The sequence below is a fragment of the Lupinus angustifolius genome, unplaced genomic scaffold (genome assembly GCF_001865875.1).
Source record: "Lupinus angustifolius cultivar Tanjil unplaced genomic scaffold, LupAngTanjil_v1.0 Scaffold_88_51, whole genome shotgun sequence".
In the NCBI taxonomy this organism is placed as follows: Eukaryota; Viridiplantae; Streptophyta; class Magnoliopsida; order Fabales; family Fabaceae; genus Lupinus; species Lupinus angustifolius.
In genome coordinates, this window is record NW_017724403.1 from 2,175 (window position 1) to 23,552 (window position 21,378).

General features: G+C 31.1%; 2 protein-coding genes across 6 annotated transcripts; both read right to left on the reverse strand.

The window, feature by feature from the left end:
- Positions 1-1,023: 1,023 nt before the first annotated feature.
- Positions 1,024-6,782, reverse strand: LOC109339682 (protein indeterminate-domain 4, chloroplastic-like). 5 transcript variants are annotated; one of them, XM_019577171.1, is made up of 5 exons: positions 6,481-6,703; positions 6,146-6,359; positions 5,333-5,729; positions 1,509-2,453; positions 1,024-1,460 (listed from the first exon to the last, which is right to left on the reverse strand). In XM_019577171.1, the coding sequence occupies exons 2-5, from the start codon at positions 6,294-6,296 to the stop codon at positions 1,256-1,258; spliced, it is 1,698 nt and encodes a 565-aa protein (XP_019432716.1). In that variant the 5' UTR covers positions 6,297-6,359; positions 6,481-6,703; the 3' UTR covers positions 1,024-1,255. The 5 variants fall into 5 exon arrangements, with proteins under 5 accessions (XP_019432716.1, XP_019432715.1, XP_019432712.1 ...); XM_019577170.1 differs by having other exon boundaries at positions 1,024-2,453; positions 6,146-6,308; positions 6,481-6,782; XM_019577167.1 differs by having other exon boundaries at positions 1,024-2,453.
- An 11,325-nt stretch (positions 6,783-18,107) lies between these two features.
- On the reverse strand, positions 18,108-20,989 carry LOC109339679. Its single transcript, XM_019577163.1, has 5 exons — positions 19,841-20,989; positions 19,506-19,720; positions 19,042-19,328; positions 18,885-18,957; positions 18,108-18,798 (listed from the first exon to the last, which is right to left on the reverse strand). Exons 1-5 carry the CDS (start codon positions 20,987-20,989, stop codon positions 18,108-18,110), a joined length of 2,415 nt encoding a protein of 804 aa, XP_019432708.1.
- Positions 20,990-21,378: the final 389 nt, after the last annotated feature.

Below are 21,378 nucleotides of genomic sequence, written 5' to 3' on the forward strand. Positions count from 1 at the left end.
CAATTCTGAAGGCATTCAATGTTGCTTGCAATTACAATAAAGCTCCTCTACTGTCTGAGGTTATTTGGCAGACCCCTTTGTTGGTTGGATAAAAGTGAATTCAGATGGTGCTTCTCATGGTTGTCCTAGGCATGCAGGAGGGGTAAAAAATTTAGGGACAATGCAGGTGGTTTCCTGGACTACTTTGCATCTTGCTTATTAAGCATTCGGGACTCTCTATATGTAGAGGCTCTTTCTGCAATTTTAGTAGTGAAGATTGCTTATTCTAAGGGGTGGCATACTCTTTGGTTGGAGTATGATTCTATAATGGTAGTGGACATCTTTCATAGTAGGAAAATTGTTTCTTGGAGACTAAGGAACTACTGGAATCAATGCAGAGACATTATGAATTCCATGCAAATCCAAGTCACTCACATTTTTAGATAGATAAATGCTAGTGTTGATAAGCTGGCTACTTTTGGAGTGAGATTCAAGACTGATTCTTGGTGGAGTTATCCCCCTCCTTTTATTTTGGATGAGTTTAATAGGAATTAATATTTATTGCCAAACTATAGATTTAGAAATTTGTAATCTCTTTGGCTACTTCTTCTCTTATTAATATATATGTGGGTGTAATAGCACCTTGCTTTAAAAATCTCAGGTTTTGATGATGGAATTAGTAACAAAATTTTAGAATTAAATATATAGGTTGATGTATGCTCCATGGACATGTGTATATAAATCTTCATATCTATGTCAGTGCTTGTTTAATAACGTTTTATTAAAAAGTAAGGTATTAAGATAGGAAATAAAAAATTTCTCAGGTTTATTTTAAGGTTGTGTACAGTATTATACATCGTACAAAATAATGAAATAAGGAAACTGAATGGAAATCAGGCTTTGTCGTTTCCGTTGGAATATAGCCAACATGTGAAGATTCTCTGTAAGAGAGAGTCATTGTACAAAACCTGGCACCACATGCTTTTACTGTCTCAATTCAAAAAAGTTATGGAGTTCATAAAATTCAACAAAACAGTAAAAAAAATTAGTCGTCTACCACTGTCAGAGAGAGTAGAATATACTAGAAAAGTGGGAATGGAAAGAGATGTGTTCAATAAAAATACATGGATTGCAATTTTTAGAATCCAAACCCTAATATATCAATTAGAGTAAAGACTTATTTGAGGAAAAGAAAAGTAAAAAACAATAACAACGTTGTAACCATGTTTATACCTAACAAACAATTTTTTTGTTCTCTCCTTAATTTTGCTTTTCCTTATTGCAATGTTGAGCTTCCAAAGTGTTGACTTGATTGTGCTAATTTTATTTTCGGATCCAAAGAACTTATAGTACTCATGGCATGTTGTTGTTGTTCTCTTTGTAAAAACCCACCATTCCTGTTTCTTACCATTCCTCCAACACCAAGAAAGTCTAAGGTCAACTTATCTGACCCTTCAAAACTTACACCAAGATTTTGGTTCAACTTATTGTTAGACTCGTCTACATTGGCAAATTGACCAAGGTTGTTTTCATTCCCTTGCATGTTCCCAAACATGGAAGTGTTGCCATTGGCAATAGAGTTCATCAATCCATGAAGATGGTGCTGGTCGTTTTCCATGCTTGATCTTAAACCTTCTCTCCTATGATCACTTCCAAAATTTGCAACATTATCAGACACAAGATCCCTTTCAGTTTTGGTAACATTGATTGATGAACTACACATTCCTCTCAGCATGGAAGAACCATTAGTGGCTGTGGTTGAACCCATTTGCGCTGCTTTGTGAAGCAATGCAGTGGCAGACATATGAGGCGAAGGCACGCTTTCTTGTTGCACTGAATTACCAAAGATTGAAGACATACCTGAACAAACTTGATCAGTCACAGTTATAGGGTTGTTATTAATGTAGAGTGTTGTTCCTTGGTTACCACAACCACCATTAATGTTGATGAATTGATCAGACATTATTGTACTGGAACTAGTGCTATTAGGAAAGAAGCTAAGATTGAAAAGATTGTTATTGGAATTAGGAGCAGCCCCTGATGGAGAATTGGTGTTATTGGTGTTGTTGCCTTGAAGATCAGGAAGTTGCATAAGACCATGCAGTTGTTTATTTGAAAATTGTCCTTGTTGGGATTGGTGTTCTTCAAATGCTTGATTTGGGGCATTCATGAACAAAGCTGGGGAATATATTGACTGAGGTGTGTGTCCATATGAAGATTGATTTAAAGGATGGTGGATTAAGTGCTCCAACTTTGATGTGCCAGAATTGCCAAGGTGCAAAATACTATTAGTGGATGTTTGGTGTTGATTTTGAAGTTGGGAAATTTGGGTATCCACTTGGGATAGTCCTAAACTCATGTGGTTGTTTATGCCATACAAATTAGTCCCTAAAGGGTTTGAGCCATTAGGGTGTCTTGCACATTCCTGTGAAAGTGCATCACAAAAGGCCCTATGAGTGATGAAACTGTCACGCCTGCATCAAAAAACATTGGAAGAAGATAATCAAAAACATCATTTGAGGCAAAAAGTTCATTAATCTTGATTGCAAAATAAATACATCATTTTCTACATAATGATTTGCTAGTAAAGAGTAATTACAAACCCCAATCTAAAAATTTGACTGAATTACTGCCTATAACATTAAATAATGACATGTCCTAGTAAGTAATTTAATCAAAGAAGGGCAACAACAGCAAGTTGACCATTGTTAAAAATAGCATTGATATTCATAATCCTTGATGCTCCAAGGTAAAATAAAATCTAACTACTACATATACAACCGCCACCAGAAATTAAAAAACAAAACCATGTTCATAATTTAATGATTTTAATTTAGTAACCTAACGACTGTCTAGTCTAACGAATTTTGGAACTATAGTTGGTCCAGGTAAATCAATAATATAACCGACCAATCCGAAGGGTACCCATTATGTAGAAAATGATTTGATTTGATTTAATTGGAATATCAACTATATTTTGAAAACAAGAACACTACACCAAAAGGAGAGGGGCCAGGGGATTATAACAAAATGTGATACAGACCAAGGATATTTCTGTATTTTTTGGCTATGCTGTGTACTTATTTTTTGGGTGGTTTGTCTACATCACCTAAAAGAGAGGGTTGTTCCCAGCTTGGTGATGTTTTGAGGATACTTTGGCTGGTTTTTGTATTTCTTGCTAGTTTGGTACATATGGTAGGTGTGAGTTTCTTCTATCCTTTTTTACAAAGACACACTACTATCTACTAATATGAATGGTTTCATTTGTCACAAGAAAAACAATCATCTTATTAAATAAATTAATATCCATTAAAAAACAAGTTATCAGAATTTGTAATGAAATATTCATTTTTTATTAGTAGCAAAAATAATGATACAAATTAAGTAAAAAAATTATGTTGAGAGACAGTCCAGTTCTTCTTAGAAAGTGGGAGGGATAAAATAGCTTTTCAAAATGAAAGCTTTTATTTTAAAAAATATATATCTAAATCGAACTGCCACTTTCAGATCTCTCTCTGATCAATAAAAGAGAGAATTGTTTGCAACTTTGATGAAAGTGAGTAATCATAAGCCCAGCAATGGGGCCAGCCTCAATAAATGCAAACTACCTCAAGACTTGTCTATTTTCTCCTCTCAGAATTCATCTGGAAAAATCGTACCATGAAAAGTTCGCTAAATTCTGGGGAAATAGGTTGGAAAACATAGAGTAAAATCGGCTAATTAATGTGGGGAGTTCCTTCCAATATTAATTATTTAAAATACATTACCATGTTTCTGTTATATCCCAATTTAATCGAAAGTTGACATATATTCAAAAAAAAAATATTTTTTTGTATTTTATTTAATAAAGTTTAATTAACTTTGAATATGAGAATGGAAATATTTGGGAATAGGGCCAAGTTCTTCACCACAAATGTTAATGAAGAAAGCATTAAATTAAATAAAGTAAACAAGTAAAATAACAATTAATTTAGTTTAAAAAAATCATAATGATTAGAGAAATGCGAACAAATGTATAACGGATTTGTCATGTAAATGCTTTATATTATTTTAAGTATGCTAATGACTAATTCATATACATAAATGATAGAATATGGATTTTGATTGAACCATTAAGATTAAAAAATACATATATATGACTATCATGTGACTAATAATTAACTTTTAATGCTAATCATTCCAAATTTATTGTTCTCATAATTTTTAGATGAGAATTGTTCTCACTCGAATAACACTCATATATATATATATATATATCAATTAAACTGATTACTTTTTTTAATATACACAAACCTAGTGGTGAAACTCATTGGCCATAGGAAGAAGAGAAAATACTTGAACAAAGCATATATATACGATATTCTGAAAGAATTATGTTGGTCATTTTCGTATGATTCTTTTCATACATCTAAACATATTAATTAAATTTATTATTGAAAATAACTTTATTTACTTAATATCATTAATTAGAATATATTGGAAAGAGAGAATGAGTCATGAGTATATATTTGAAACTCTAAGTAGCCAACCCGAAAGAGAACAAAACCCAACATCTCCAACTCATCATGTGAGAACAAACCCAGTATCACTGTAGCCTCACAACGTTGCCTAAACTACACGTTAATGGGAATAAGGACGATGGACACTATTCCCTAGGATTATAGTCGCAGCTTGCTTGTTTTTATTTATTTTTTCTCGTAACATTTCAATTTTTGTACCCCCATTTGAACTTAGTGCTCACGAGGGAGCAAACTTATGCCACTAACGTCCACACCCAAAGTAATAGAGGGAAAGAGAGAAAGCTATCTTGCTTACATTAAACTTTTGTTAGGAGTAGGAGTATATTTATTCTTCAGCTACATTACTAGCATATTTTTTAGCCTTTTTTCAATAGGTTTATGCAACTTTGCTGGTAACTCATTTTACTTCAAAACAAGCTTATAATCAAAATGCTCACGGTAAAAGAAACCCTTTATTTTAAGGAAACTGTTAACAAACTTAGCACATAAGAATATACACTACGATAATGCTTGTAAAAAATCTTAATGGAAATAAGGATGGTCTTAAATTGTGTCCATAAAATCATTATGATCACAGTTAATGGCTGCATCAACCCTATTTCTCCTGATTTCTCAACAACAATCTTAATTTAAAATCATGAAAATAAGTAAAAAAAAATGAGGTATGTCGGGCTTAGATGATAAAAACAAATGTGTAGAATAATGCCTATATAAGTGTATATGTACTACTAAATAGCAAAACTCTATTCATCATGTGAAAAACATTCATTATTTATAAAGTTTCATAGGAAAGACTAGCTAGGAACTAAGATTTATTTAGTTAGGTTTGTTACCTTGAGAAGACAGTGCCACAGTCACATTTATACTCTCTAGTGCCACAAGTCTTAGAATGTGCTTTCCAATCTGATTGAACAGCATACTTCTTTGAGCACTTATCACACTTCCACTTCTTCTCTCCATGTTTGCGAGAGAAATGCTTCTTTATCCCAGTGAGGTCTCCCAAAGCCCTTGAAGGGTCATGATGAACACATGTGGGTTCTGGACACAAGTAAACCTTTCTCTTTGGGTCTTTTGTACTCTTCTGCTTTAGCTTCCAAGGTAGGTTGTGTCCTCTTCTGTGTAGCTGTAGGTTTTGCTCCCTTTGGAACCCTTTGTTGCACACCTCACAAATGAACCTATTTGTTGCCATTAGGGTCTTGGGAGATAGTGCTATTACCTCTGCATCTGGATCTATTATTATGCCATGGGGAATAAATGCCAAAAAAACAACTATTAGAAAATTCTATGATTCAACACCTTGCTAAAATTGAATCTGCACATGGAACTGAGGAAGTATGTTTTTGTAAAAAAAATTTAAGAAACCTCAAACATTTTAATAGTAGTAAAAAGTAGAAGATTATAAACTATCAAGATTTTCTAATCCACTAGTTTCAACTATCATTTATAACTTCTCTAAGATGTGATAAATTGAGAGCCCTAACTCTTTTTTTCTTGATTTAGGGTTCCCCTTGTTCATTATTTAGAAGAAACCCAACAAAAAGTTCAAAAGGCTGTGAATATTTGTTTTATAAGCCAACATATAAAAGGTATATCTATATGCACACAGACTTTAACTTTTAGTAATGAAATACAAATAAGCGACTTGCATGGTGTTCCAGGCTGATTCCTCCGTCTCTTTTGAGGTACTATGTTAGGAGCAGCAGCTGAGGAAGCAGCAGTGGAGGATTGGTGTTGTGTAATCTGACTCAAATTGTCTTCTCTGATTCCCAAGAATGGTGATGATGATTCAGCAGCCATATTTGAGCAAACCTGAAATTGCTAAACGTATCAAATGTTAATCTGAATCCTTCTTCGGTTCTCCTGAAAGAAAAAGTCATGTCCATGTTTCCTTGTCCCTTGCAAAGCATTAAAGAAAGAACGAGAAAATAGGACATAATAAATGAAGATATAAACAAGGACCTGAAGTATGTTTGATTTTTACCTTGCTTTCTTGTCTGTTGGAAGAATCTCTTAGATTAAACCCAAAAGACAACAAGAAGAAAGTAATCAAGAGAGACGAAGAGAAGAAAACAATTCACTCTTGATACCTATTTATCTTCTACCTATTGTTTTCTTATGCATAAAGTTTAGCCACTCCCACTTGTATGTTATTCCTCAATCATTCTGTGTCATCTAGATAAATAATAATACTACTTAACATGCTTGTCCACCCATTCATAGGCATATATATACCCACATATGATATAATATCTACTTTTCTGTGTTCTGAATTTAATTTGATTTTGATAAAATCACTTATGAAAATTACCAAAGTGATTGTGAAGGTAATTTATGTCACTATTATGCTGCAGCAGCTGCTGCTCTTGGACAGGCTACTGTGTCCTTAGGCAGATGATGGTTTGGGGCCACAGAGCTGTAGCATGTAGGCCTCACCTTCTCCCTATCTTTCCTTCTCATATTTTGTATCTTATTACCAAAAATCAGACAACTTCTTTCGTCATTTATCTGCCCACACCCTTGCTATATTTTAATTATTATTTATTACTGTTCGTTTCATTCCTTCAGTTTCGCCTCTAGTGAGCATAGAAGGGGTTTGTTATTATTTTAAGAGAAAAAAATATACGCACTAATAGCTATGAGTTTTATATATTTTTATTGTATTATTTATCTTTTATGTTTTGTTGTTATTGACTTTTAAAAAAAAGTAATACAAATAAAAATAGTTAAATAATATATTGATAGTATATAAATATTTAAACTGATAGTAGATGAAATGAATAATATGGTTTGTGCCTTAAATATTCTCCTCTCCAAGTAATAGTAATATGGCATTTTCATGTCGTGTAGAAATAAGGATGGCAAAATGGGCTTGGCCCGACAGGCCAATCCGTTCGGATAGGTGTTTTTAGCAGGTCGGACTAGGGTTTTAGCCTAAAAGTTTGTATTCAACCCGTTTTGGAAGTCTGTTTTTTAGATAGACCATGGAGGGTCGGGCTAGCTCGACGAGCAAACATTAAGAATAAAGTTCATTTGTCTATCATGTTGCTCATTACAATTAATATTAAACTTTTACAATTTTAACTTATGTTTGAATCCTTAAGCATATAATTCTTCTTTCTCTTTGTAAAATGAATATTTAATATCTTATTATGTACTTATATATTATCTTCACTCTTATCCAATTATTGTACTAGTTATCAGATAAAGGTGGAGTTTCAGTGACAATTGGGGTGTTGAATCAAATTTAAACATTTAATTAATTGAAATGAAAAATTGGAAACTCAAACAGAACTACTGATTTTGATTCCTGTTGGAAAATTAATTGAATTCGACTGGGTTTTAATTTATATTTTTAATGCAGTCGTATTCAAATTAGATTGAGTAATATATATATTTTATTATGATTGATTTATAATATAATAGTTTTGATTCTTATACACTTTTTAAAACTTAGGAGTTATAAGCTCTATTGTGAACTTGAAGTCTAAAAATTTAAGACTATGGTGGTTTATTATTTAGAATTTACAAGTTTTGTACTAATGTAATATGTTATTATGAGATTGTTTCTTTTGTTTGTGATTTTTTGTTTTAAAAGACATTTATAAATTGTTTGAATTATTTATTTTTGTCTAAAAGCTTTAATGTGTGTTTAAAAAAAATAAAACGGGTCAGCCCTGCCAAATATGAGTCGGACTGACATTTTGAGCCCTTTTAACAATAAGGGTCGGATCAGCCCATATTCTGACAGGCCAAAGGCGGCCTGGCCGGGCCGAGCTGGCCCGTATTGCCACCCCTATGCAGAATGATGAAGCACTTAGAGCAAATATTTCAAATCCCGGTATGCAATCAGAATTGAGGCCTTAATATTAAGGTTTTTATAGTTTTAATAATGATATCGTGACTATAGTTACCATCATATTGACCACACTTTCCGTAATTATATAAACACAACGTGCAACTTAAAATGCACATGAGTTAATGATAAATATCATTTTGGATTTATTTAATTAGAGGGGAGCCAATATTCATGGGTTTACTTAGACTACATGGTCAAGAATACCACAAATTAACTTCATGTTTAGAGTATCTCCATCCAAGTATTCTTATTGAAGTAAGAATGTTTTGTCCTCATTTATTAATATGAGATTCATATAATAACATTCTTATACATATTATTATAAGAAAATGTGGGTCCTATGGTAGAAGGAAGAAGAGAAAAACTATTTATTATTATAAAATATAAAGTGAATGAATTATAGGATTCAAATAAGAATAAGTATCATATTTTCCATTGCTGAGAAAAAACTAAATGTGATTCCTAATTTAGAAAGATATGTAATAAATTATAAAATAATATATGAGACTCAAAGTGAAATTAGTGATAAAATCCACATGAACTTCACATATCATGTCTCAACTGCCCCCAAAGAATGCTCTCATATTCCACCATTGAAAATGTTGACTTTGATATTAAAGTTTTATTATCTTAAACACAACAATTAGACAATTCTCAATACTAGCTCTTATCTTTGATTTCTAGTATGAGAAAGGCATTTTTTTTTTAAAAACAAAAGGTGCAACCACACCCCAGAATATATTAGATGAAATTGATTACAAGAGAGGTTAAGAAGTTATAAATCTATAGTATGAGAAAGGCATTTATTAACATTTTTCTTATTTTTACTATTTGTTCTTATTTAATTATATTTAAAGTGGTTTAAACAAATTAAAAAATATAATTAACATATTTACTTATATTATATATAGTATTTAATTTTCATCAATTACCAACATTATTCTCATTAGTATTAAGTAGCTCTCATTATTCTAGGCCTTCTTCACTCCCATTGTATTTCAAGCCTTTTCCCGATTGCTAACGTGATGCTTTTTTGCTTCTACGATTGTTCTTATCTTTTTAGTATGACATGTTTCTTTTCTTTTTTTATGTATAATGCCAAAACAGAAATAATAGATCAAAAAGTAAAGTGAATGTTACTTCTTATTAATAAAATATGGTTCATCTTATATATCAATTATGTAATTAATATGAATATCATCACAATCAAGTATAACTTAGCCATCATGATCACCTCATTAATAGAGGCGAAACTTTTTGGAGACAGGTGGGGGCAACTACCCCAGGGATTTTTTATTTTAAAATTGTTTAAATATTTTTTATACTTTTCTTAAACAAATTTTTTAAACTACAAATTGTGTAGTGCTTCTAAAAATAATAGATAATAGATAAAAATATTATATATGTAGATGTTGATATTACTTATAACACTATTACTTTGTTTAATTTCAGAATGATTTTATACTTATAATCCTATAGTATAAGTTCCGCACCTGGATGCGGAAAAATAAATATATATTATTTGTTTGATCAAGTTATTCTCTTATCTTAACTATTGTGGTTTAGCTATTAGAGGAATATCAATTTTAGCAACCAAGACAACAAGTTAAAACAAAACTATATAGTAAAATAGAAGATGAATTTCTTGTAGACAACATTGTGATTTATATTGAAAAATAAATAGCTGGAAATTTTATCTTTAATTTAATCATTGATGAGTCGAAGTCTTTAATAAAGAGTGGCACTTTAAATTAACGTAGATTTTTCTTTAACATCTTTAATTGTTAATTATTATTATTTAGAATTGAAATTTTATTTTGAAATTTTTAAACAATTATCTATATTTTTTGTTCCTCAATTAATCTTATATGCTTGCCCCTCCTAATCATTTCTTCAAGATCCGCCACTGCTCATTAATATATTTCGTAATATAGATCAAATATGGATGAGTGACATAAAAACATGTCATGTGATATCAAACATGTATATTTTGAACTTATTCTTCTTAGTCTTTAGTGAGATCCATGCAAAATCTTTCATTGTAACACAATGGTTACATAATAATCAAAGTTTAAAATAGAACAATAAATCATCAACTTTATTATATTGAAAACTAGTATAAAAATTCAAAGCAAATCATAGAATATATAAACTCTCACTAAACTAAGGTATCCTTAGGAACAATATACATATGAGCAATGTGATCGTGAAAAACTCTAAGTATTAGACTCTGAGTCAATGGAATAGTAAAGACTGAACTTCATAAGAAGAATATATATAGTTGGGGTTGATGATTTGAGTTATGTGTTGTGTATGTTATATGATGAGCATTTAGATCATCTGTTTTTATCTTTCTCATTTGTTTCTAATGTCTAGATTGGTTTCTACTCGTGGCTACAAATTCAGATGATATTGTTAAATATGATTTTGGAATTGCTTCAGATTCATGAGTCTTTCTATAAAAAGGGTAACAGAAATTTTTTGTGAAGAGTGCTTTGGTTCACAATTATTTAGTCTATTTGGTGTATGAGGAATTATGTGTTTTTTGAGGGGGAAAGGTTAGTTTTACCCAGATTTTGTATTTAATCGAAATTAGATCTTGATTATGGATCTACGAAATATAGGATTTTTTTTGCACTTTTTCTCAATGGTGTATTGATCCCTATACTTGTATTGATCTTTTCTATAAGTTGTAACCAGGTAGGCAACCTTGTGCCTGTTTTATAATATTTTTGTTTATCAAATTTTTTTATGTCCATATATGTTATGTGAGAATCTCTTTATTTTGAACACTTTCTTTAACAATGAGAAAATTAATATCAAAAAAATTGATCTTTTAGAACTCCTATTATTGGAATAAAGGAATGTGAAATTAATATCACAATGGTATTTTAATATCATTGACCACACATAAGCCAAATACACAATTCTTCAATCATATATCATACCCACATGTCTCAAAACAAGCTAAGATATAAAACTCCACATACATAGTCGAAAGACCTATGAGTATCTATTTAGAAGACTTCCATGGAATAACACCACTAGATAACATGAAAATATATACTCACATGTGGAGCATTTGATGTCTAGACATCTAGACAAATTAAAGTCATTGCACTCAATGATCTCCAAACTGTCCAACTTTTCGTAAGTCAGCATGTGCGTCTTTTGTTCTCTTCAAGTAATGCATCATATGATTTGTTGATTTAAAATGATGCATTCCAAGATTACTCAAATATCTACCAAATGCTCTCACGACAATTTTTATGTTGGGACCTTTGTGAACTTTAGAGTATATTAGACTTCATATTGCAAATGCATAAGGAATCATTGGAATTTCATTTATTTTACGGTAAACTTTGGTGCATTTTCAAGACTGGACTTGTCTCCCTTAGTCATGAATTTATCTCTTAACTTATTATCTTTCATATCAAATCTATCCACGATTTTCAATATAGCTCTCTTGTGACAAACTTATAATACCTTGAGAGAAATTTCCTAATCTTTGAACACCTAACACAACAAAACTTCTCCATGATCTTTCATTTCAAGATTAGGTTAGAAATCACTTGGTTTCATGTAATAGTCTCATATAACTATTGACAAGTAGTATCTTATCGACATATAATACTAAGAATATAACTTTGCTCCCACTAATCTTATGGCATATATAATCATCAACCTTATTTTCCTAAAAACTAAACGAGGTCATATTTTGATTGAACTTGTGAAACTATTGACGAGAATTTAGAAACACACTATTAACGTCCATCTAATGGAGCTCAAAATCGAAATGATCTATTAGTGTCAATAATATTATGATAGAATCCTTCAAAGACATTCTATAGAAGGTTTCTTTATAGTCAATGCTTTCTTTTTTAGTGTAGCCTTTAACAACTAGATGAACTTTATCTCTCTCAATATTTCGCTTGGATCCTTCTTGGTTTTAAATATAAATTTGCAACCAATAGGTTTCATACCTTCATGTAATTCATCAAGATCTCAAATGTCATTATCATGCATAGACTTCATTTCATTCTTCAACGCATCAATCCATTTTTTAGAGTTATAAGTGCATATAGCTTGACAAAAGTTGATTGGATCATCTTCTATTAAGTCGATATTATCCTCATATTCTTGAAGAAACATAATATAATCATATGAGGTTGGATTTCTCCTATCTAGTGGATCTCCTTAATGACACTTACATTTCTTGAAATTGTTGATATTGCCCCACACTTATATGAGGGATAACCTCATTGTTTTTTGTTTTGAAGCATTATCAAGAAGATAGTTTGAACATTATCTTCTATTGGTGGAGTCATGCCTTGAGCGATAATAGGTACAAGGAACTGATCATTGTTAGTATGAGATTCTTCCTAAAAAAATATTGTTTATGCTCTCTTCCTTCCCAAACTCAACTTCATCAAGAAATAGCTTATTTTTATTTAATTTACGCTTTTTACCACATGGACTTTCTTACATTATTCATTATAAGAACTAATACTAACGAGCCTATAAATATTATAATTAATGAACCATAACCAAAAACTTTTGAATTTTGATAAAGACTAACTTTATTGATTTCAAAAGAAAAGATGAAACCATTTTTTTCCAAATTGGAAATAACAATTAAATTATGTCTAGAAGGTTTTTCAATCTAAAAGTTCTAATAGTTTCTTCTACAAACCTTCTTTTATCGCCCTTAAAGAAGAGTCTTGCGTCATCACTTAGCTTACAGCTCCATATGCAACCATGCACAATGATACTAATGTGATTATTGGTACCAAAACTACCCATCAATTATTATTAGGTAAGTTAACTTCAGAACAAACTAGAGTGGAAAATGTACCATCTTTTACATGTCATGCGACATATTTTGGATACTCTTTCTTCTTGTGTTCTTAATTCTTATAGAAGTAGTAGGTAAATTTCTCATTAATCTCTTGTTATCTCGCTAAAATGACTCTTCCAAGCTCTCTTATTATTCTTTCTTTTCTTATTCTGTGAGGTCGTACCTAAGTGAGCACTCTTAGTCTTATCTTGCAGTAGTCTCTCTTCCTCTTTCACAAAGTAAGATATAAGCTAATCTAGGCATCACTTATCCATTCGAGTGTTATAACCCACTTCAAATTGTCCAAAATACGCAGAAATGGAGCTCAAAACCAAGTGTATGAGCAAGTCCTCACCAAGCTCAAATGACTTTAATTTTGATGTGAGATTAAACCTATTCATAATGTACTTCATTATGTTCTATTTAGATGATTTTAGCCAAAAATTATCCGACTATGCTTTTTTATTTTATTTTTGGATAAGTATTGCTCAATTTCTTCAAAAAACTTTTTTGCACTTTGATCCTCGAAAAAATAGAGCCCAAAAATGCTTCTAGAATATAGCGCTTTATGATCATTAGCGACATTCACTTATGGCATTCCCACTTTACAATTTTAACCTCGTCGAAGTTATCTAGAGTAAGAACGAGTTTCTCCCATATGTTTTGTTTGTCTTTATACTTCATATAGATCAGTTTAGCCAACAAAATTACCTGACTCCATTTTTTATTCTATTTTTGGCTAAGTATTGTTAAATTTCTTCACAAAATTTTCTTGCACTTTGATCCTCTGAAAAATAGAGCCCGAATTGATTCTAGAATAGAACACTTTATGATCATTATGCACATTCACTTAGAATATTCCTATTCTTAACTTTAACCTCATCAAAATTATTCACGGTAAGAATAATTCACAACCTTAAAATTTATCTAATGTAGCATTAAAATGATGTTAATAGTGTGAGACGTTGGGCTAACATTAATTTTACAATCATCAGTTAAATGAACTCTGGTTAAATACTAAATGAATAACAACATACCCTAGCCAATGCCGGACATCAAGTCTCGTCTTTGAGCAAGAAGTCTACTCACAAGTAACATGTTACATTAATTGAGAATATAGTCAAACTCGACCAAATGCATAACCTTCTTTTGTCCAAAAAAGTACTCACAACAAATACATTACAATCAATACAACTCAATACTGCTCATCATGTATATTAATTTTTGTCAGTCAACTACCTGTGCATGGACTTGCGTGTTTTCGACATGGAGATAAGCACATACAAATGCCTTAGTGACTCATAAATAAATAAAAGTCTCGAGAGCAGATATCACTTTGGCACCTATAGTCTTTTAACCAATCAAAATAAGAAACTACAAGCTCATTAAGAGAAAGTTAATGTTGTTATTTTATTATATAATCACATTAACATGTAATAGTAAGCAAAAATGCATGTAATATATATAACAATAGCCGTGCAATTAAATTATTTCAGTTAATAGACCTAACACAAGACACTCATCACAATATAGATTTTCAATATTTGGACACATAAATTAATTTTTAATTGATACTCTTACTATAATAATCAAATATTATATAGACTAGTTCTTTTGAATAATAGTCTTTCTTTGGACCGACTACCATTCACATGAAAACTTATAATTGTTACATTTTATTATTATAAGTATTTTATTATTTGACCAAATTGTGCCTACTAAATCGATCATAATACACATAAATAATTTCATACTAACATTGATGCAACTTTAATCAAGACAAATTTTACAATAGAATTTAATTTGATAATTTATTGCATCAACTAATTGAATTAAAAATTACTAGAAAAATCAAATAATTAGGATCCATATCTGATAATTTTACTCCCAAATTATGTTAAAAAATAACACCCATAAAGAATACACATGTGTTCCTATGTGCAAAATTGAATATGCATTAAAACAATCTAAATAATAAATAAAAAGATATATCTGATCGACAATAGAAATATTCTAAATATTGCATCATATATATATATATATATATATCAAACAAATATTATTTCAAATTTGTATTGGGATATACATCATAAATTCAGATACGATATAAATTTTAATTTGGACAAGTCTTAACATGTATATCTTAGAACTATGGTCAACAAGCAAATCACAACAAACTCAATTTTTAATTTATGTGTATCCAATTATTCTAAATAGATTGTACAACTAAATTTTAAATGAACATATATTAATAAAATTGCATATCCAAGGTGGAGTTGCACCTTTTTGCCTTAAAAAAACGAGGAATACATATCAACAACGTAAGCTGAAAATAGATTACCAATATCATATGATAATAATTTTTTTATACAGTTAAACTGATATCACATAATGCACCCCAAAATTATATTAAATTTCATAATTAGAGTTTTCCCAAATCATAAATATTAATTGAAAAGTTATTAAAATGGTAACATGATTTTAAAAGCATAAATTCCCAATTTTAAAATTAGGGTTTATAAAAAAATAGGGGAAAATATTTTTGATAGGAAATCATAAATGCATTACCTAATGGTATGATAACATTTTCTATAATCATTTTAATTTGAGAATTACTAATAATTTAATGATCTTGAATTTTATGATTCTCACATAATAAATAAAAATACACTTTTAGAATTTTGGTATAGTGATCTCCCTCAACTAAATTACTCTCTAATAGAGAGAAAGAAAAATGATTTTATAATTTAGTATCTTAAGGACCTTAATTATAACTCATGTTAATATACAGGGTTTAATTATCCTTTATGGACCAATATGTTTATTTACGTATTAAACTCAAGTCATACGATTTATTAAGACTAGATAATTTATTTTATAACATCCTCAATAAATAATTAATATAATTATAATAAAATATTTGATATTCAAATATTAATTAGAAATCATGATTTTCTAATATATGTATGTGCCCGTGTCATTTTACAAATTCCTAGACAGGCTATTGCTAGGAAGGACCACAACATCATATTTATATGGTGGTACTTTCTCATAATACTTCCTTAATTGACATATCACCTACACATAACACTAATATTGTGATGCCTTTAACGGTATACAAGGTGTAGTGGGTGCAATAATTTAAGGTTTCTGAAGATATAAAAATAGGATAAATGATAATGTTGGATCAAACGGTCCTTATACCAGTTTGATACAAAATTATATCGGTGAAAACTATCTAAAATTGGTTATATTAATCAATTTTCATTTAAAATTGTTTTTGTTATAAACGTGACTTAATTTTAAACAAACTATTATTTTGGAGATCGCTAAGCATCTAGCTAATACATTTATTTATACTTTTAAAATATGTAATACCACCAAGTAACACTTTATTTTAATAAATAATATAAACAAAAATATTTCTTGTTTTCTTTATTAATTTTTCAACATTAATATTAATATTATATTTATATATATCTAATTTTATTGATATGCAATTTAATTAGTAAATTATTAGTTAAATCACTATATACTACCATACCAGTACTCTAATCAATTTGATAACTTATATAATACCGATAACGCTCATAGATGATATGTGTTATTTTTAATTTTATTCAACTAACTATTCTCTTCATCATTCTCAATTTTCTATTTTAACAAAAAATTGTTGGGAATACTAACAATCATACTTATGAGTGCCTTGGAAGTTTAAGTAATTAAAGAAAATATAGGTGTAGAATACCAAAAATTGCTATTAAATCAGGGAAGAAGAATTTATGACGAGACTTTTCTTATTTTTTGGTGCTAAAGTACTTTTGTTTTTTCTAAATAAAATAATACTTTAAATAATGATTATAAAATAAATGTGAAAAATAATGATAAAATTAGGATAAGTTTGAATGTTTTTTTAATAGATATCCACATGAATAACCCATACAGCCGATCCACATTTTCAATTGTGGGTGCATGTGCCCCACAAGATCAAAAACAATTATACCACACACACATTCATATATATATATATATATATATAAATAAAAGAGGTATCCACTTACTTTAAGAGTAAGATTTTTAAATTTACTCCTCATCTTATCCATCAATTTTAGAGATATCCAACGGTTTTAATTAGTGAGTAGATCTAAACTATTAGATATCCATAGAATTGATGACTAGAATGGAGGGTAAGTTAAAAAACATATTCTTGGAGTAAGTGGATCCCTACTCTATATATATATATATATGAGAGATCCACTTACTCCAAGAGTGAGTTTTTTAAGCTTACGCTTCATCCTAGCCATCAATTCTAGGGTAATTCAATGGTTAAAATTAGTGAATAGATATAAACTATTAGATGTTCATAGAATTGATGACTAAGATGAAGAGTAAGTTTAAAGAGGAAGTGAATCTCTACTCATATATATATATATATATATATATTATATATATATTTCAATGTTTAAATAAATTGTCTAACAAAAATATTATGAACTATGTTAAGGATATTAGTTAATAAATTCTAAATAAAAATTGTATTTCAGGAAGTGATTTAATGAAGACTTTGAAAATTCAAGCATTTATTTTCCATTTAGTTTTTCTATATGTAGATTTTTTTAACAAGCATTATTGCAACCAAAATTAGTTAACTTGACTTATTAAATATAATAATCACTCAAATGTTAAATATGACCATAATTCATAGAGAATAGTTATAAAAACTTGACCTAGATGTTTCTCTTTTTGAAGTTTCATTGATGTTGTAAAATGTGATTGTCATAAGAATTTTATGTATGGTTAACAATTTATAAATTTTTACTCACCAGTAACTAATATACTTCCTTTTTTTTAAGCAACAGTGCCAAGGCACCAAACCAATTTATTAACCAAAGAGAGCTACAGACAGAGAAAGAGATTAAGAAACAAATCTAGAGTTAGGAAGATTTAGACGATTCCTATTAACTTCATCCAATATAAAACTAGGAGCATGATTCCACCATTCTATATTTTGGATTGATAAACCAAAGTTAGCAAGTTGATCAGCACAAGTGTTTCCCTCCCTATAAATATGAGTAGCTACCCAATTCATGGATGAAAGAAGCTTTTTGCAGTGATTCCATTTGCTTAAGAGCTTCCAAGGGGGAATGGCTTTGTCATAGAAGATGTCCACCACTATCATTGAGTCACACTCCAACCAAATATTGTGCCAACCCTTTTGATGAGCAAATATGATAGCAAGAATAGCAGCTGTGAGCTCCACAAAGAGAGCATCATTGCAGCCATTAAAGCAAGCAAAACAAGCAATAGTTTGACCCTCATGATTTCTGAAAATGCCACCACCAGCTGAATAACCAGGGCTACCTCTAGCTGCCCCATCTGTATTGATTTTGACAGTTGCTTGGTCAGGGGGCAACCAAATGACCTCTATTATTTTAGGAGCCTTAGAGTAGTTTATTTGAACGTGGAGATGCCTCAGTAAAGCAAAATCAGTAATTGAGTTGTTGGCACAAGCCTTGGAGTTGTTACCAGACAAAGAGATTGCCAACTTTATCCTAGACAAAGCTATAGGGAAACTGATCAGAGTGTTGTTGAATCTAGCTTGATTTCTGCAGAACCAAATTGTGTTGATAGCATGAATTATTGAAGCTATGATAACTTGCATGACTTGCTCACTCAATTTCCTTTGGTCAACTTCAAAAGGTTTGTGATGGAGGAAATGTCAAGAGTAGTAGAAAGAGTGTAGCTCAACCAATTCCACACAAAAACTGAAAAAGAGCATTGGAAAAACAAGTGCATAGTAGACTCCTCTTATTTTCTACACATGTTACAAATAGAAGCCATGACACAACCTCTTCTCTGAAGATTATCATCAGTTGGCATCTTGTTATTGAGTAATCTCCAAGTTGTAAAAGATTTTGAAGGAGGAATGGCAGCAGACCAGAGAACTTTACCCCAATTGTTCTGGACTGAACCAGGATTCATATGAAGATAAGCAGCCTTGGCAGATAGCAACCCATCAGAAGAATTTTTCCAAACTAATTTGTCTGTATCACTATTGATGATGATGCTGCAAATCTTTGATATGATTTCAGGATAATTATTGATCAGAGTTTGAGGAATGATCCAGGTATCATTGCTGATAAAATAAGCAACCGAAGCCTTCAAATTAGTATAGAACTGTATAGGAATGTTGAAAGTATCCACTAAGGGTTCTCCTAACTAGTTGTCAAGCCAAAAATTTGTTTTGTGACCATCACCAATTATCCAGACTGAATTTATGTGCAGGATGTGCCAATTTCCTTTGATAGCAGACCAGATTGAAGACTTGAAGTATCTGTTTGAAGGTGTAGGATTAGATCCAAACCTTTTCCTAAAGAACATTGCCCATTCATGATTAGAATTGACCATTTCCCAAGTGAGCTTTAGCAGAGCAGCATGGTTTATCATTTTCAAAGATCTGATACTCAAGCCTCCTTCCTTCAACGACAAGCAAACATTTTTCCAAGCCACAGTGACAAGCTTCCTCACCTCAATATTTCCAGACCACACAAAGTTTCTTATGCAACTGTCAATGTGTTTAAGAAGAGAACTAGGTCAGGCATAGATGTTGAAGCTATAGAGCAACATGCTTTGTATTACAGATCTAACCAGTTCTATTCTGCCCATGATTGATAGCAAAGCCCATTTCCAAGTAGCAAGCTTGTTAATTATCTTATCAGCAATCCTTTGCAAATGGATCCTTCTAGGTTGACCAAAGAAAATAGGAACTCCTAGGTAAGTTAGGGGCAAACTTCCAGTAGAAAAACCAAGAACCTGAGCCATTGAAGCAATATTCCAGTGAGATGAAGATGTTGAATAAAACTTACTCTTTGAGGCATTGGCACATTGACCAGAGACTTCCGAGTAATTGTTAAGTAATTGGTTGATTTTGAGAAGCTCTTTTTTTATCCCTTTGCAGAATATAAAGATATCATCAACATAAAGGACATGTGAAGGAGTTTTAATGCCTTTTGGACCCTCAATAGTGCTAATTTTCCCCTCAACCATCAGCTTAGATAGCCCTCTACTAAGAACATCCTCAGCAATGCAGAAGAGAAGAGGGGATAAAGAGTCTCCTTGTCTCACACCTCTAGTACACTTGAAAAAACCAACCATTTTACCATTAACATTAATGGATAACCTGGCAGAATGCAAAATGATTCGAATCCAATTCCTGAACTTATAATTGAAACCAAGCTTTTGAAGAGTGAGCAGCAAGAAATCCCAATCAATGGTATTAAAAGCTTTCTTGATGTCAATTTTAATAGCTAAGTTTCCACCAAAAACCTTGTGATCCAGCAGGTTTATTGCCTCAGAAGCTAGACATATACAGTCATTGATTTGCCTATCTTTGACGAAACCTCTTTGCTGAATTGAGACAATCTTAGGAGCAATGGTTGCCAACCTATCAGCAAGCACTTTAGAAATGATCTTGAATTGGAAATTAGTCATGACAATGGGTCTAAAATCTTCAATTTTATCTGCTCCTATGAGTTTTGGTATTAGCACCACATTATTAGAGTTCAAGTTAGGTAAGATGTAATCTTGAGTAAAGAATTGTAGAGTAGCTCTACACACATCAGGCCCCACTCTATGCCAGAAAGCCTGATAGAAGCTACCACCAAAACCATCAGGCCCCGGGGCTCCATCCCCATTCATGTCAAAAACAACAGACTTGATTTCATCATGCGAAGGGATGGAGGAAAGCCTGGAGTTATCAGTGTCAGTGATCATAGTAGGAACTACATTATTAACCATGTCATTATGAACAATGTAGTTAGGAGCAGCAAAGAGATCTTTGAAGTAGTTCAACACCAAGTTTTCAATCTCAATTTGACCAGTAACTAAGCACCCCCCCTGATTTGAGCATTGTTAAAGACTTGGTAGAATTCCTGATCTTTGTGACTCTATGAAAGAAACTAGTGTTTCTGTCTCCACTAGTATGCCAATTAAGCATGGACTTTTGTCTCCAGAAGTCTTCCTCAATTGTTAAGGCATGCATAAGGGATTGTTGAAAAGCTCTATCAGCCTCCAAGTTATCATCATTAAGGCCATTCAAAGCTATATTATTCTGGATAAAATCCACTGCTTCTAAGGCCAATTTCACATTATGCTGCACCAGACCAAAGACTTCAACATTCCAAACC

Coding starts and splice junctions, on each gene's coding strand:
- LOC109339682 (XM_019577170.1), bottom strand. CDS start 6,296: ATGGCTGCTGAATCATCATCACCATTCTTGGGAATCAGAGAAGACAAT. Junction 5,730..6,145: donor GAATCAGCCTGGAACACCAT/GCAAGTCGCTTA, acceptor GCATAATAATAG/ATCCAGATGCAGAGGTAATA. Junction 2,454..5,332: donor TGTGGCACTGTCTTCTCAAG/GTAACAAACCTA, acceptor TTTTTGATGCAG/GCGTGACAGTTTCATCACTC.
- LOC109339679 (XM_019577163.1), bottom strand. CDS start 20,989: ATGGTTAATAATGTAGTTCCTACTATGATCACTGACACTGATAACTCC. Junction 18,958..19,041: donor TGATAATCTTCAGAGAAGAG/GTTGTGTCATGG, acceptor GCTCTTTTTCAG/TTTTTGTGTGGAATTGGTTG. Junction 18,799..18,884: donor TCCATCACAAACCTTTTGAA/GTTGACCAAAGG, acceptor TTGGTTCTGCAG/AAATCAAGCTAGATTCAACA.